The sequence below is a fragment of the Leptodactylus fuscus genome, chromosome 11, assembly GCF_031893055.1.
Source record: "Leptodactylus fuscus isolate aLepFus1 chromosome 11, aLepFus1.hap2, whole genome shotgun sequence".
NCBI lineage: Eukaryota > Metazoa > Chordata > Amphibia > Anura > Leptodactylidae > Leptodactylus > Leptodactylus fuscus.
The window spans coordinates 59,291,703-59,308,334 of record NC_134275.1 but is presented as its reverse complement, the minus strand read 5'-3'; the positions used below and the strand labels follow the sequence as shown (position 1 = coordinate 59,308,334).

At 45.1% G+C, this 16,632-nt stretch overlaps 2 protein-coding genes across 2 annotated transcripts in view; both read right to left on the bottom strand.

Annotated features, from left to right (window-relative positions):
* BRWD3 (bromodomain and WD repeat domain containing 3) overlaps positions 1-16,632 on the bottom strand; it is a 356,261-nt gene that overhangs the window by 78,211 nt on the left and 261,418 nt on the right. The window lies entirely within an intron of this gene.
* AP2S1 (adaptor related protein complex 2 subunit sigma 1) lies at positions 787-4,767 on the bottom strand. Its single transcript, XM_075259977.1, has 5 exons — positions 4,679-4,767; positions 3,192-3,341; positions 2,876-2,989; positions 1,193-1,252; positions 787-1,077 (listed from the first exon to the last, which is right to left on the bottom strand). Exons 1-5 carry the CDS (start codon positions 4,712-4,714, stop codon positions 976-978), a joined length of 462 nt encoding a protein of 153 aa, XP_075116078.1. The 5' UTR covers positions 4,715-4,767; the 3' UTR covers positions 787-975.

The following is a 16,632-nucleotide window of genomic DNA, read 5'->3' as shown; positions in this document are numbered from 1 at the left end:
TGTGGAGCAGGGAGGAACGCCCCCTCCCTCTGCTCACAGTGCTCGTCCATAGACGAGTATTATCAGGAGAGGGAGGGGGCGTTCCTCTCCGCTCCACAGTACAGCGCGATAGGCGCTGCTGGGCAGAAGGGCGTCCCTAGCTAACTATCAGAAACGCCTTTCTGACTGTAAAGCGCTACGGTACCGGGACCGATAGCGCTTTACCCGGTGAACAGATCGGGAAAGCCGACAGTGCACTGAATTCAGCGCACTGTCAGCTTTCCAGCAGTATATGGAACTGCCTGTGCCCAATCTGATGAAAGGTCCTCTTTAAAACCAATGCTAACCTTGGGTACAAGATCTGACTGGACCACATTCTTTCCTCCAGTACATGATATCACTGGGCCCTCTCCCAATGCATGATACAACTGGACCCCTTCTTGATGTGGCAGGCCTCCGCTCTACCCTCCTCTACATGGCAAGACTTGGCCCTCCCTCAGTAAATGATATGACTGGGCTTCTGCTCTACCATCCAGTACTTGATATGACTGGGCCTTGCCCCTCTCCATACCACATGATACAATTGAGCCTCGCGCCTCTCCATAATACATGATAGGATTGGGCCTCACCCCTCTCCATAGTACTGTACATAATATGACTAAGCCTCACCCCTCCCCGTGGTACATGATGGGATTGGGCCTCACCCCCTCTGTGGTACATGATATGACTGGGCCTTGCCCCTCTCCATACCACATGATACGATTGAGCCTCGCGCCTCTCCATTATACATGACATCATTGGGCCACATTGATATTTGGAACATTTTATTCATTTTCACATTTAGAATGTACAAAAGAAAAACAAAACAAAAACTATCTGTCCATGAAGAGTAGAGCGGAGGACGGGGATAACAACGCCTGAGAAGCGCAAAGAGCGGTCCGGAGCGTGCACACACAGGTCGGAATGTTGTCACATGACAGGAGGCGGGGTCAAAACTCACTCCAGAGACTGCAGCATTAGAAGCTGTTTGAGAACCTTTGTTTGGCTCGTTTCTCGAATCTCTCCAGCCAGAAACATCTCGTCCACCACCGTATACACCTGTGGGGAGGGGAAGAGTGTGTGAGGCAGGGACAATGCCTAATTGGGAGGGGAGGGGGGGGGGGGGGTTAGTGCGGTGACGCATATGGTAAAGCAAGGAGACGTGAAAACGTACCTTATAGAAGTTAAAGACCAGATCCAACTCACAGACATTGTGGAAGTATTCATTGAGCACCTAGAGAGAGGAGACAAGATGGCACATCAATGAGACTCCGCCCCTGACATGGAGAGAAATAATCTGCCCACTTTTCTGTGAAGCTGTATATGGGGGCATCAGAGTCCAGTTTTAAATGAACGGTAGGGGTAAGTTCACACGGCAGAATATTTGCAGAGAACTCCGCCCTCCATCCATTCATTCATAGGCAGACACTTTTAGGCCTAGTTCACAAGGAGTTTTTTGGAGCCTAAAAATCTGCTGTCAAAAACGGCTCTCATTCCACAGCGTGAGACTCCCTCCCGATTAAGTCCATCCATTCGGGCCTAATCCGGAGCGAAATGCCGCGACGGGATGACGGTGCACTGCATCAGCCATCCGTCGCGGCTAGCCACGTGGTATGTTCACACGCGGAATCCATTTTCCGCTGTGTGAACCTATCCTTAATGCTGCTGAAAAAAAAGGTAGTGGAAAAAAAGATATGCCCTGCCCAAAATTCCCAGTGAAGTGTTATAGGAAATCTTTCTATAGGTCTGGAATTTCTAATACAGTCTCCAATGCAAATATGAACAGAGTTTTAAAGAGGTCCTTTCACTACCTCCATTAACTCCAGCTTTTAACAGGCGCCGCTTCACTAATTCTGGCACACAGAATTTTTCCTCTCGCCACAGTCTCACTCCATAATATCCAAGTGGGTGGTGTCAGACAGGAGACTCCCAGCATGCATACTTGCTCTGCTGTTCTTGGAACTCCCATGTAAATGAATGGAGCATGTTGGGAGTATTAGTTTCACAGCAGCTGGAGAGCTAAAGGTTCCCTACCACTGATTTAGGTAGTTTATCAGGCACTGATTGCCCAGGAATAGTTGGGGCTAGAAAAAAAAAAACTGTACTGAAATCAGCAATGGTGGGGCTATTAATGCATGAAAAATGCTCTAGCTGATGTAGGCAGTGAAAGTGTTTGATAATAGCAGATATCATTCCATCATATACTGCCCGTGTAACCCATGTAGCAATGACTCATCACATACTGCATGTGTACGTTACATATAGGTTACAGGGGCACTCCTTCCTATGTGACCCACATGGCAGTGACCCATCATATACTGGCTGTGTATGCCACACATGACCGTCGCAGCAAGAATCCAACAATAGTCTGACCCAATGCCTCAGGGGAATATCAGGACACAGTATATAGGGCCTGGCTGATACAAATGTATCACGTATGGGCTGACCAAGACTTAAAGTCACTCATCTTGTGCAGAAGGCTTGTGTGGTCACGGACAGTCACTGATCCTCTGAGTGGGATCCCCGCCCAGTTCAGGGTTATCTGTGACCAGGATCCTGACACTTTATAACATACAATGACTATGACAGATGCCATTCCCAGTGTGTCTCCTCCATGTCTGGTAAATGAGGCATCTTTTTCACTTTGCCTATGGAGTGTCATTCTATCTAGGAAGGGGGTGTACTCCGGATGTGGAGATATGAGAGCGTTTGCCAGTGTATTTATACTGTCACACCCAATGTTGGTGTCACCATTATCTGTGTGTTACATATCCACCACCCAGGCTCCTCCACTGGCTACAGAGAAACAAGATGGAGAATAAAGTAGCTCACTGAGACACTGCTCCTAATGTCTCACCTCAACAAAGTTGTGGATGGCTTCCAGGTAGGCCAGGTTATTGTCTGTCACGTCCACACAGATGCAGAAGTATAGACCGGCGTAGCGGCGGTAGATGATCTTAAAATTCCTAAACTGTAAGGAGAAAAGAGGTTAATAAATGGCCCCATGTTCTTCTCCCCTCAATGGCAGGGGTATCCACACATAAAGGTCACCACCATTGCTGTAAGTGTTAGAGGTAGCAGAATCTATTGATGCCCTGCCAGGGGGTAGGAGCCCTCCCAAATGCCCTGCAGGATATGAGCATACATGTGGGTGTATTTCATGCGTCTTTTACCTCCACAAAGTTGGTGTGCTTGGCGTCACGGACAGTGACCACAGCGTGAACCTCCTCTATAAGCTTCTGCTTCTCGTCATCATCAAACTGCATATACCATTTTGCCAGACGAGTTTTTCCGGCGCGGTTCTGGATCAGGATGAAGCGGATCTAGGAGAGAGCGAACCCAAAAGTGATATATCTGTATATAGACAGGGCTGAGTGTTATACAGGGGTAGTAGAGGACACAGGTATGATATATAGAGGAGACATGTATGAAATACAGAGGGGTACATGAGAATAAGTCAGTGAGATACAAAGTTGGTAGAAGAAACATCATCTATATAAATATGTAGAGGATGTGTGTGTGATATAGAGGTATATAGAGGAGGTGTGAGTGTGTGATATAGAGGTATATAGAGGAGGTGTGTGATATATAGAGGTATATAGAGGAGGTGTGTGTGTTTGTGATATATAGAGGTATATAGAGGAGGTGTGTGTGTTTGTGATATATAGAGGTATATAGAGGAGGTGTGTGTGTTTGTGATATATAGAGGTATACAGAGATTTGTATGTGATATAGGAGGTATATGGCTATGAAGTTGAGATGTATGTGGTACATAGAGATATGTGTGATATAAGGTATATAGAGGAGATGTGTATGTGTAATATAGAGGTATGTAGATAGATGAGATGTGTGTGTGATATAGGAGGTATATAGATATGTAGTTGAAATGTATGTGGTATATAGAGGAGATATGCGTGATATACAGCAGTATATAGATAGAGGGGATGTATGTGATATAGAGAGGTTAACAGACATGTAGAGGATGTGTGTGTGATATAGGAGGTATATAGAGGATATGTGTGTGATATACAGAGGTATACAGACATGTAGAGGCTATGTATGTGATATAGGAGGTATATAGAGGAGATATGTGTGATATATAGCGGTATATAGATAGAGGGGATGTATGTGATATATAGAGGTATACAGACATGTAGAGGATATGTGTGTGATATAGGAGGTATATAGAGGATATGTGTGTGATATATAGAGGTATACAGACATGTAGAGGCTATGTATGTGACATATAGAGGATATGAGTGTAATATATAGAGGAGATGTGTGTGATATATAGCAGTATATAGATAGAGGGGATGTATGTGATATATAGAGGTATACAGACATGTAGAGGATATGTGTGTGATATAGGAGGTATATAGAGGAGATATGTGTGATATATAGCGGTATATAGATAGAGGGGATGTATGTGATATATAGAGGTATACAGACATGTAGAGGATATGTATGTGATATATAGCGGTATATAGCTAGAGGGGATGTATGTGATATATAGAGGTATACAGATATATAGAGGAGAAGTGTAAGATGATGAGCACAGAGAAGCCGCCTGTGTATGATGCGGATTGTCTGCGGTTTATGTGCCGTGTCTCGGACTACTACATGACACCATTTTAAAGCACAATTCCAGAGATTCTCTCACCATGTCTGACTCTCCCTTCTCTTCTTTTCCTGTCATCCGCTCCGGATTTCCGGAGGAACTACAAGTCCCATACTGCTTTACGGGAATGTGGGAAGTGACGTCAGGAAAGGATTCTGTCAGTGTAATAACAAGGAGCCGCCAGCAGGGGGAGCCGGGAGATAAGGGCGGGAAAGTGCTGTTATATATGTGTTATAGCCTCCTTCTTCTGTCAGCTGTATAGTGTGTTATATCCTCCCCCTCCTGTCAGTTATACAGTATATACAGTGTGTTATATCCTCCCCATCCTGTCAGTTATACAGTATATACAGTGTGTTATATCCTCCCCATCCTGTCAGTTATACAGTATATACAGTGTGTTATATCCTCCCCATCCTGTCAGTTATACAGTATATACAGTGTGTTATATCCTCCCCATCCTGTCAGTTATACAGTATATACAGTGTTATATCCTCCCCATCCTGTCAGTTATACAGTATATACAGTGTGTTATATCCTCCCCATCCTGTCAGTTATACAGTATATACAGTGTGTTATATCCCCCTCCTGTCAGTTATACAGTATATACAGTGTGTTATATCCCCCTCCTGTCAGTTATACAGTATATACAGAGTGTTATATCCTCCCTATCCTGTCAGTTATACAGTATATACAGTGTGTTATATCCTCACCCTCCTGACAGTTATATACAGTGTGTTATATCCTCTTCTCCTGTCAGTTATATACAGTTTGTTGTATACTCAACCTTGTCAGATATATACAATGTTATATCCTTCCCTCCTGTCAGTTATATACGGTGTGATATAGCCTCACCCTCCTGTCAGTTATATACAGTGTGTTATATCCTCTCCTCCTGTCTGTTATATACAGTGTGTTATATCCTCTCCTCCTGTCTGTTATATACAGTGTGTTATATCCTCTCCTCCTGTCTGTTATATACAGTGTGTTATATCCTCTCCTACTGTCTGTTATATACAGTGTGTTATATCCTCTCCTACTGTCTGTTATATACAGTGTGTTATACCTTCACCCTCCTGTCAGTTATATAAAGTGTGTTATATCCTCTCCTCCTGTCTGTAATATACAGTGTGTTATATCCTCACCCTCCTGACTGTTATATACAGTGTGTTATACCTTCACCCTCCTGTCAGTTATATACAGTGTGTTATATCCTCACCCTCCTGTCTGTTATATACAGTGTGTTATATCCTCACCCTCCTGTCTGTTATATACAATGTGTTATATCCTCACCCTCCTGTCTGTTATAGACAGTGTGTTATATCCTCTCCTCCTGACAGTTATAGACAGTGTGTTATATCCTCTCCTCCTGTCTGTTATAGACAGTGTGTTATATCCTCTCCTCCTGTCTGTTATAGACAGTGTGTTATATCGTCATCCTCCTGACAGTTATATACAGTGTGTTATATCCTCTCCTCCTGTCTGTTATAGACAGTGTGTTATATCCTCTCCTCCTGTCAGTTATATACAGTGTGTTATATCCTCATCCTCCTGACAGTTATATACAGTGTGTTATATCCTCTCCTCCTGTCTGTTATAGACAGTGTGTTATATCCTCTCCTCCTGTCTGTTATAGACAGTGTGTTATATCCTCTCCTCCTGTCTGTTATAGACAGTGTGTTATATCCTCTCCTCCTGTCTGTTATATACAGTGTGTTATATCTTCTCCTCCTGTCTGTTATATACAATGTTTTATATCCTCTCCTCCTGTCTGTTATATACAGTGTGTTATATCCTCTTCTCCTGTCAGTTATATACAGTTTGTTGTATACTCAACCTTGTCAGATATATACAATGTTATATCCTTCCCCTCCTGTCAGTTATATACGGTGTGATATAGCCTCATCCTCCTGTCAGTTACATATGCAGTGTGTTATATCCTCACCCTCCTGACAGTTATATATACAGTGTGTTATATCCTCCTCCTCCTGTCTGTTATATACAGTGTGTTATATCCTCTCCTCCTGTCTGTGATGTACAGTGTATTATATCCTCACCCTTCTGACAGTTATATACAGTGTGTTATACCTTCACCCTCCTGTCAGTTATATACAGTGTGTTATATCTTCACCCTCCTGTCAGTTATATACAGTGTGTTATATCCTCTCCTCCTGTCTGTTATATACAGTGTGTTATATCCTCACCCTCCTGACAGTTATATACAGTGCGTTATACCTTCACCCTCCTGTCTGTTATATACAGTGTGTTATATTCTCCTCCTCCTCTCAGTTATATACAGAGTGTTATATCCTCTCCTCCTGTCTGTTATATATAGTGTGTTATATCCTCTCCTCCTGTCAGTTATAGACAGTGTGTTATATCCTCTCCTCCTGTCTGTTATATACAGTGTGTTATATCCTCACCCTCCTGACAGTTATATACAGTGTGTTATACCTTCACCCTCCTGTCAGTTATATACAGTGTGTTATATCCTCTCCTCCTGTCAGTTATAGACAGTGTGTTATATCCTCTCCTCCTGTCTGTTATATACAGTGTGTTATATCCTCACCCTCCTGACAGTTATATACAGTGTGTTATACCTTCACCCTCCTGTCAGTTATATACAGTGTGTTATATCCTCTCCTCCTGTCTGTTATATATAGTGTGTTATATCCTCTCCTCCTGTCTGTTATATACAGTGTGTTATATCCTCTCCTCCTGTCTGTTATATACAGTGTGTTATATCCTCTCCTCCTGTCTGTTATATACAGTGTGTTTATATCCTCTCCTCCTGTCTGTTATATACAGTGTGTTATATCCTCACCCTCCTGACAGTTATATACAGTGTTTTATATCCTCCCCATCCTGTCAGTTATATAAAGTGTGTTATATCCTCTCCTCCTGTCAGTTATATAGTTTGTTGTATACTCAACCTTGTCAGATATATACAATGTTATATCCTTCCCCTCCTGTCAGTTATATACAGTGTGTTATATCCTCTCCTCCTGTCTGTTATATACAGTGTGTTATAAAGTATCCTCTCCTCCTGTGTGTTATATACAGTGTGTTATATCCTCACCCTCCTGACAGTTATATACAGTGTGTTATACCTTCACCCTCCTGTCAGTTATATACAGTGTGTTATACCTTCACCCTCCTGTCAGTTATATACAGTGTGTTATATCCTCACCCTCCTGTCAGTTATATACAGTGTGTTATATCCTCTCCTCCTGTCTGTTATATACAGTGTGTTATAGCCTCACCCTCCTGTCAGTTATATACAGTGTGTTATACCTTCACCCTCCTGTCAGTTATATACAGTACAGTGTGTTATATCCTCTCCTCCTGTCAGTTATATACAGTGTGTCATACCTTCACCCTCCTGTCAGTTATATACAGTGTGTTATATCCTCTCCTCCTGTCTGTTATATACAGTGTGTTATATCCTCACCCTCCTGACAGTTATATACAGTGTGTTATACCTTCACCCTCCTGTCAGTTATATACAGTGTGTTATACCTTCACCCTCCTGTCAGTTATATACAGTGTGTTATAGCCTCACCCTCCTGTCAGCTATATACAGTGTGTTATATCCTCCCACTCCTGTCAGTTATATACAGTGTTGGCCAAAAGTATTGGCACCCCTGCAATTCTGTCAGATAATACTCATTTTCTTCCAGAAAATGATTGCAATCACAAATTCTTTGGTATTATTATCTTCATTTAATTTGCCTTCAATGGAAAACCACAAAAAGAATTGGCAAAAAGCCAAATTGGATATAATTCCACAGCAAACATAAAAAAGGGGGTGGACAAAAGTATTGGCACTGTTTGAAAAATCATGTGATTCTTCTCTAATTTGTGTAATTAACAGCACCTGTTACTTACCTGAGGCACCTAACAAGTGGTGGCAATAACTAAATCACACTTGCAGCCAGTTGAAATGGATTAAAGTTGACTCAACCTGTGTCCTTGTGTGTACCACATTGAGCATGGAGAAAAGAAAGAAGACCAAAGAACTGTCTGAGGACTTGAGAAGCAAAATTGTGAGGAAGCATAAGCAATCTCAAGGTTACAAGTCCATCTCCAAAGACCTGAATGTTCCTGTGTCTACCGTGCGCAGTGTCATCAAGAAGTTTAAAGCCCATGGCACTGTGGCTAACCTCCCTAGATGTGGACGGAAAAGAAAAATTGACAAGAGATTTCAACGTCAGATTGTGCGGATGGTGGATAAAGAACCTCGACTAACATCCAAACAAGTTCAAGCTGCCCTGCAGTCCGAGGGTACAACAGTGTCACCCCGTACTATCCGTCGTCGTCTGAATGAAAAGGGACTGTATGGTGGGAGACCCAGGAAGACCCCACTTCTTACCCAGAGACATAAAAAAGCCAGGCTGGAGTTTGTCAAAACTTAGGGTGCATTCACACTACGGAACGCCAGCGTGTATCACAGCCGTACACGCCGGCATTACAGCAGGGCTGCCGGACACTTCCCATTCATTTCTATGGGAGCCGGCATGCAAGCGCTCCCCATAGAAATGAATGGGAAGTGTCCGGCAGCCCTGCTGTAACGCCGGCGTGTACGGCTGTGATACACGCTGGCGTTCCGTAGTGTGAATGCACCCTTACCCGAGAAAGCCAAAAACGTTTTGGAAGAATGTTCTCTGGTCAGAGGAGACAAAAGTAGGAAAAGGCATCAACATAGAGTTTACAGGAAAAAAAAAAAAAAAGAGGCCTTCAAAAAAAAGAACACGGTCCCTACAGTCAGACATGGCGCAGGGTCCCTGATGGTTTGGGGTTGCTTTGCTGCCTCTGGCACTGGACTGCTTGACCGTGTGCATGGCATTATGAAGTCTGAAGACTACCAACACATTGTGCAGCATAATGTGGGGCCCAGTGTGAGAAAGCTGGGTCTCCCTCAGAGGTCAGGGGTCTTCCAGCAGGACAATGACCCAAAACACACTTCAAAAAGCACTAGAAAATGGTGGTGAGAGAAAGCCCTGGAGACTTGTAAAGTGGCAGCAATGAGTCCAGCCCTGAATCCCATAGAACACCTGTGGGGGAGGAGAGATCTCTTGATGACAGTTTGGAGAAGGCCCCCTTCACATCTCAGGGACCTGGAGCAGTTTGCCAAAGAAGAATGGTCTAAAATTCCAGCAGAGCCTTGTAAGAAACTCATTGATGGTCACCGGAAGCGGATGTGCACAGTTATTTTGTCTAAAGGTTGTGCTACCAAGTATTAGGCTGAGGGGGCCAATACTTTTGTCCGGCCCATTTTTGGAGTTTTGTGTAAAATGATCAATGATTTCACTTTTTTTTCATTCTCTCTTGTGTTTTTTTTCATTGCAAGCAAAATAAATGAAGATATTACCAAAGAGTTTGTACTTGCAATCATTTTCTGGAAGAAACTGAGTATTATCTGGCTGAATTGCAGGGGTGCCAATACTTTTGGCCAACACTGTACAGTGTGTTATAACCTCACTGTCACGGGATGGTTAGAGTCTATACTATAGGCAATGTGTAATATATATTTCATGTGGAATGTATTCTCTAACCTGTTATATACATCAGTGTGTAGTTGGCTGATTGGGGTCTAGTGTGTTAGCACATTGTATGCAAATACCTCTAACTAGTGAGGACAATGGGTGGAGATAATCTGATCAGTGTCTCCAAGAAGATGTTGGATGGTGCATTGTCCATAGTAGACAGGGAGTCTGCTCTCCTTGGCATAGGTGAGGGGGGAAGGATCTGTGGCTCAGCCCTTCCCACCCCCAGGTATAGGTGTAACAGTTTAGTATATAGTATATAGCTAGCAGTTAGTATGTGTTAGCCGGCCTGTGCACAGCTCTGCAGAGAGCCAGAATTTAGTTACAGGACCAAGGAACCAAAGCTATCATTGGATTGTGACTTCTGTGGACTTATTGTTATTACGGTTGATGTGACCGCCGCCGGCTACTAACTTTGTGGATTACAATAAATTGCTGTTGTCTCCCGACCTCTTGCGTCCCTGTTGATTCAAAAGACCATCCGGAGGAAGACGTATACCTTTGCTCCGTGACAACTGGTTGGCAGCGGTGGGATCAACAGCGGATAGCGAGATGGACTACAGCAGCCCAGCGATTAATGGAGCCACAACCTCAGAATACAGGAACTGGACTATGGCAAGTCTACAAGTAAGGGCCCGGGAACTAAACCTGAGTTACCAGGGAAGAACGAAAGAGCAACTGATCGAGGCACTGGAGGAGATGACCCTGCAAAGCGACCATGAGGAGGGCTGCCCCCAGGAGACTGGAGAGATACGGGAGTGGCAGGTACAGACCCAAAAGAGCAGATGGGTTGTTTTGTATGAGGAGGAATTGGCAGTGCTGGGGCTAGGAGCAACTGCAGAGCAAAGGAGTAGAGCATTACAGAGGGCTCAGGAAACGGAGAAGGAGGAACAGAGAATGGCGCATGAAAAGGAAAGAATGGCGCATGAAATGCGAATGGCTGAGATAACTATGAGGAATTATAATCAAACGTCGACCCCCAGCCCAACAGTGAGAGAACCACCATATGTCTCCCATAAACACTTCAAGACCTTTGAGGAAGCGGCTGGGGATGTTGATGGATATTTTCAGGACTTCGAACACCAGTGCCACCTGATGGAAGTCCCAGAGAAGGATTGGGTCCGGTATCTGGTGGGGCACCTACGAGATGGGGCTGCGGAAGCTCTCAGAGCCATGGACCCTAGTGATCAGCGGGACTATGAGGCCATTAAAAGAGCGGTGCAGAAGTATTATGCAGTCACTCCAGAGACCTACCGAGTTCAGTTCCGCTCTTTGTCTTACAATGGGGGAAGCTCCTTCCACATGTTCGCCCACAAGTTGAAGCAAGCATGCAAGCGCTGGCTAGAAGGAGAGGAGGCTGTCACAGTCGATAAGATCCTCCAAGTCATACTTAAGGAACAGTTCTTTTCCCAGTGCCCCGCTGAGATCCGTGAGTGGGTGCTGGAACGGAACCCAGCCACAGTGGAGCAAGCTGCTTCCCTTGCAGATGAGGGCCTGACCATCAAGCCGCAGTGGAAGAGGTTGTTTGCAGAGGAGCGGAAAACTACCACAGTCCGCCAGACACCCTTCATCCAGCCACCCACCTTTCGTGCCCGGCCTCAGGATTACAATTCCCCCTCTACCCCTGCCCCAGCCCATCGGCCTCCAGCTATGAACAACCCTGTCCCTAGACAACGACCTACTGGAAGAATGCTAGAGCGCAGATGTTTTGGGTGCGGGCGGCCTGGACATTTGCAAGCTAGTTGCCCTGTTAACATGGGGGCACGGGCCACCGTGGCATCCCGGCCTATTCACTACCTGGGAACCACTCCTAGGACAGAAAGTTTGGCCCCATTTCCAGATGACTCCATGAATGACACATCTGTTCCACCTCCAGGGGTCTATGGGATTCAGCCTTCCGCCACACATCCCGCAAACCTTCAGAGGAAGCACTTGCAGGAGGTCCTACTGGATGGCCGAACAGTTGTTGGATTCCGGGACTCGGGAGCTTTCCTAACGGTAGCGGACCCCCGAGTTGTGCGACCCGAGGCCCTAGAGGAGGGTCCTGGCATTTCTATCAAGTTGGCAGGGGGTACTCAAAGACGTATTCCTAAAGCTACCGTGGAACTCGACTATGGTTATGGACCAAAACGATGCACAATTGGTGTGATGAGCGGGCTGCCGGCCGATGTTCTGTTAGGCAACGATGTTGGAAATCTACAGTGCCACTTTGTGGGAGCAGTGACCCGAAGCCAAGCTCAGAGAGACGCCAACATGGATCGACCGGATTTTCTGACAGATGCCAGCCCTTCAACCCTACAACTTTACCATTCAGTACCGCCGAGGGAACCAACACCAGAACGCGGATGGGTTATCCCGGCAGGAGGACATATGAGCTATAGAGACTGATGTGCATTCCCCAATTTACCTGTGTAGGCCAATTGTGTCATGCACATGTTTTGAGAGGGGGAGGGGTTGTCACGGGATGGTTAGAGTCTATACTATAGGCAATGTGTAATATATATTTCATGTGGAATGTATTCTCTAACCTGTTATATACATCAGTGTGTAGTTGGCTGATTGGGGTCTAGTGTGTTAGCACATTGTATGCAAATACCTCTAACTAGTGAGGACAATGGGTGGAGATAATCTGATCAGTGTCTCCAAGAAGATGTTGGATGGTGCATTGTCCATAGTAGACAGGGAGTCTGCTCTCCTTGGCATAGGTGAGGGGGGAAGGATCTGTGGCTCAGCCCTTCCCACCCCCAGGTATAGGTGTAACAGTTTAGTATATAGTATATAGCTAGCAGTTAGTATGTGTTAGCCGGCCTGTGCACAGCTCTGCAGAGAGCCAGAATTTAGTTACAGGACCAAGGAACCAAAGCTATCATTGGATTGTGACTTCTGTGGACTTATTGTTATTACGGTTGATGTGACCGCCGCCGGCTACTAACTTTGTGGATTACAATAAATTGCTGTTGTCTCCCGACCTCTTGCGTCCCTGTTGATTCAAAAGACCATCCGGAGGAAGACGTATACCTTTGCTCCGTGACACTCACCCTCCTGTCAGTTATATGCAGTGTGTTATAGCCTCACTCACCTGTCAAACTTCCTAGGCCTCGGGCAGAGCCGACTGCGCATTCCCACAGGCCACAGAAAATGGCCGCATACTTAGCGTGTAAGCGGCCATTTTTCTTGTGTGTTAGATCCTCTCCTCCTGTCAGTTATAAATCCTCACCTTTCTATCAGTTATATATGTGTTATAGCCTCATCCTCCTGTCAGTTATATAGTTTGTTGTGTACTCAACCTCATGTCAGATATATACAATGTTATATCCTTCCCCTCCTGTCAGTTATATACGGTGTGATATATCCTCATTCACCTGTCAGTAATATACAGTGTGTTATATCCTCACCCTCCTGTCAGTAATATACAGTGTGTTATATCCTCACCCTCCTGTCAGTTATATACAGTATGTTATAGTATTATCAGGAGGGGAGGGGGTGTTCCTCCCTGCTCACGCTACGGTACCGGCACCGATAGCTCTTTACCCGGGGCACAGATCGGCAAAGCCGACAGTGCACTGAATTCAGCGCACTGTCGGCTTTCCAGCAGTATATAGAACTGCCTGTGCCCCAAACCCATGAAATGTCCTCTTTTTATTTTTTATTAAAATTTTTAGGGGGGGCAAAGTGGCGCTTTGGCTCTTTTGATTCCCCCCCCCCCCCACTTCATCATATAGGAATATTTTTTTCAACTCTTTGTAGGCCGCGCATTTTTGGACGTGGGGATGTATTAATTTGTTTATATTTGTTTTTATTTCAAATCTAGAGAAGGGGATTATTTAAATTTTTTTTTTTTTTTTTAACTTTTTTATTTTATTTTACTAGTTATATTTGTTTCTCAATATTGATGTTAAACTGAAAAAATTCCTTTAGGCTAAGGCCCCACGTAGTGAGTCGGAGCCAAAAATGTGATTTTTTTTTTTTTTTTTTCTGCAGCGTTTTTCACAGAAAGTCCGCAGAGGTTTCCTCTGTGGACTTTCTGCCTCAATCAGGGTTGGACTAAGCCACCAGTGAATCCTCCAGAAGGGCCCCGTGCCTTTAGGGGGCCCTACCGGATCTCCACTGCATTTTTTAATACGCAGTGGAGGTGCTGTAATGGCCCCTATTCACTTACCTTTCCTCGCTCCTGTTTCTGGCCTCACCTCTTCTCTCTTCAGCCTCCAGGGGGCCTTGTACTCTATAGATGATGTCATCACAATGTGATGCGCGGTACAGAGGGCACGGTCTGAAGAGGGAAGAATTGACACCAGGAGCAGGCAGAGGTAAGTGATGCAGCCAGGTTCTCACCGATTTTGCAAATCGGTTTGAACAACTGGATTGCAAAGCCAAGGAGAAATGGTGCCGCCAAGTCGGTTCTGCTACTATTAGAGAAGGAAGCCAGTCACAGATCAGCTAAGCACCAATACTTACCTGCCTGCTTTTTGGCGCCTCCCTCTTCTTCTTGCTCTGGGTGCACAAGATGTCACATCAGTGCACTCGAGCAAGAAGGAGCGGGACCAAGGAGCAGACAGGTAAGTAATTGTCTGATGCTGCTATGGGGTGTGACCAGTGAAGGGGCTACTGTGTGGCCCATACATTGTCCCCATCACTATTCTCCCCCATACAGTGGCACCGTCACTGGTCCTCTATACTGTATGGGGGCCAGTATATTGTGGGGGAGCAGTGATGGGGCCAACGTCCTGTGGGGGACATTAAAAAACTTATCCAAGATAACATTTTTTTTTTTAAATTAGGCCAGGGAAGGTGAAAAAAACCCAAAACATAGTCACCTGTCCCCAGTGTTTTCCAGCACGGTTCGGTCCTGTAGATCCGCTGTTTTCTTCCAATGGAATTCCCCCCTGCACATAACTACCTGTGACATCGCATGACCCCTGAGACCAGTGAAGGGACCTGGGACGTCACAACCACTAAGGACTTCCGGCTAAAGAAGACAGCAGAGCAGCAGGACCTGACCGTGCTGGGACAACACCGGAGCATCGGGACAAGTGAGTATGTTTTCTTTTTTTTTTTCACTTCCCCCACACTAAAAAAAATAAAATAAAATTATGCTGGACAACCTCTTTAAAGTGTGGGGCCTATGGGGGATATATTAAAGGGGATGTCCAGGCATAATTTTTTCATGGTTTATCCTTAGGATAGGCCATAAATCCCTGGTCAGTAGGGGGCCAACATCTGGCCCTGGAACTAATCAGCTGTAGGGAGCCACTTCCAATGTCCTTCCGGTACACAATATGTGGCACGGAAGCAGAAAGCTCTGTCCACTGTATAGTAGCCAGGAACCTTCACTGTATCTCAGCACAGCTTTCAAGTCAGTGAGAGCTGAGCTGCAGTGAAGGTGCCAGGCAACTATTCACCGGATGGAGCTTCCTGCTTTTGGCCCTGTATTGTGTACAGAACGGGCGCCGGAAGTGGTTCTGTACAGCTGATGGGGTCATGTGTCAGCTCCCTACCAATCAGGTATTTATGGCCTATTTTGAGGATAGGCTATAAAAAAATGAAGACTGGTCAACCCCTTTAAAATGCCCCACACAGTTTAATGTCATCCCTCCCCACAATGTTAGTCCCCATCACTGCCCACATACAGTATAATGGCCCCCCTCATACAGTATTGGGGAGCAATGAAAAGGCCACTGTTTGGGGGAACCAGTGAACTGGCCATAAAAAAATTTGGTTGTCCATAAATTGAAGTGACCCCTATAGCCACCAGGGAGGTGAAAAATTTAAAGAAAATGCATTCTCACCAGCCTCCAGCACCCCGTTGTCCCCTGGTTGTGTATGTTTGGTCTTATGGCAGAGCCTCATTTCTGGAAATCCTGAAAGTGGCCTTAGTGGTCATATGAGTTTGGGCTATTTTGCAAAGAATAAAATCTTAGTCTCTAGATGCACAAAACTAGCAGAGACAGACCCCAAAAGACTTTCAGCTGTAACTGCAGTGAAAAGTGGCTCTACAAAGTATTAATATAGGGGGGCTGAAGACTTTTGCACATCACAGTCTTTAGATTTTTATTTGATTAATGTTAATAACCAGGGATCATTTTACTTCCACTTCACAATTATCTGCTACGTTGTGTTGGTCAATCACTGAAAATCTCAATAAAGTACATTTAAGTTTGTGGTTGTAAAGTGACAAAATGACAATACTGTGCAAGCTGCCATTTTCTTGTGGCCGGCGGGCATGCGCAGTCAGCTTTGCCCTAGGCCTAGAAGTTTGAAGCCAATCCCTGGAAGAAGACCCATTCCTGAAGAAGATGGAGGTGGCGCTGGAGAGTTCTCTTGCAGAATTGGGGCCGCCCCCAGTGCTGTTTGGTGCGCTGGGGCCCGCCTCCAGTGCTGCGAGAGAACTTATTTTTTTGCGGGAGAACCTGTGTTTTCTATTGGTACTGTTTTGGGATACATATGACTTTTTGA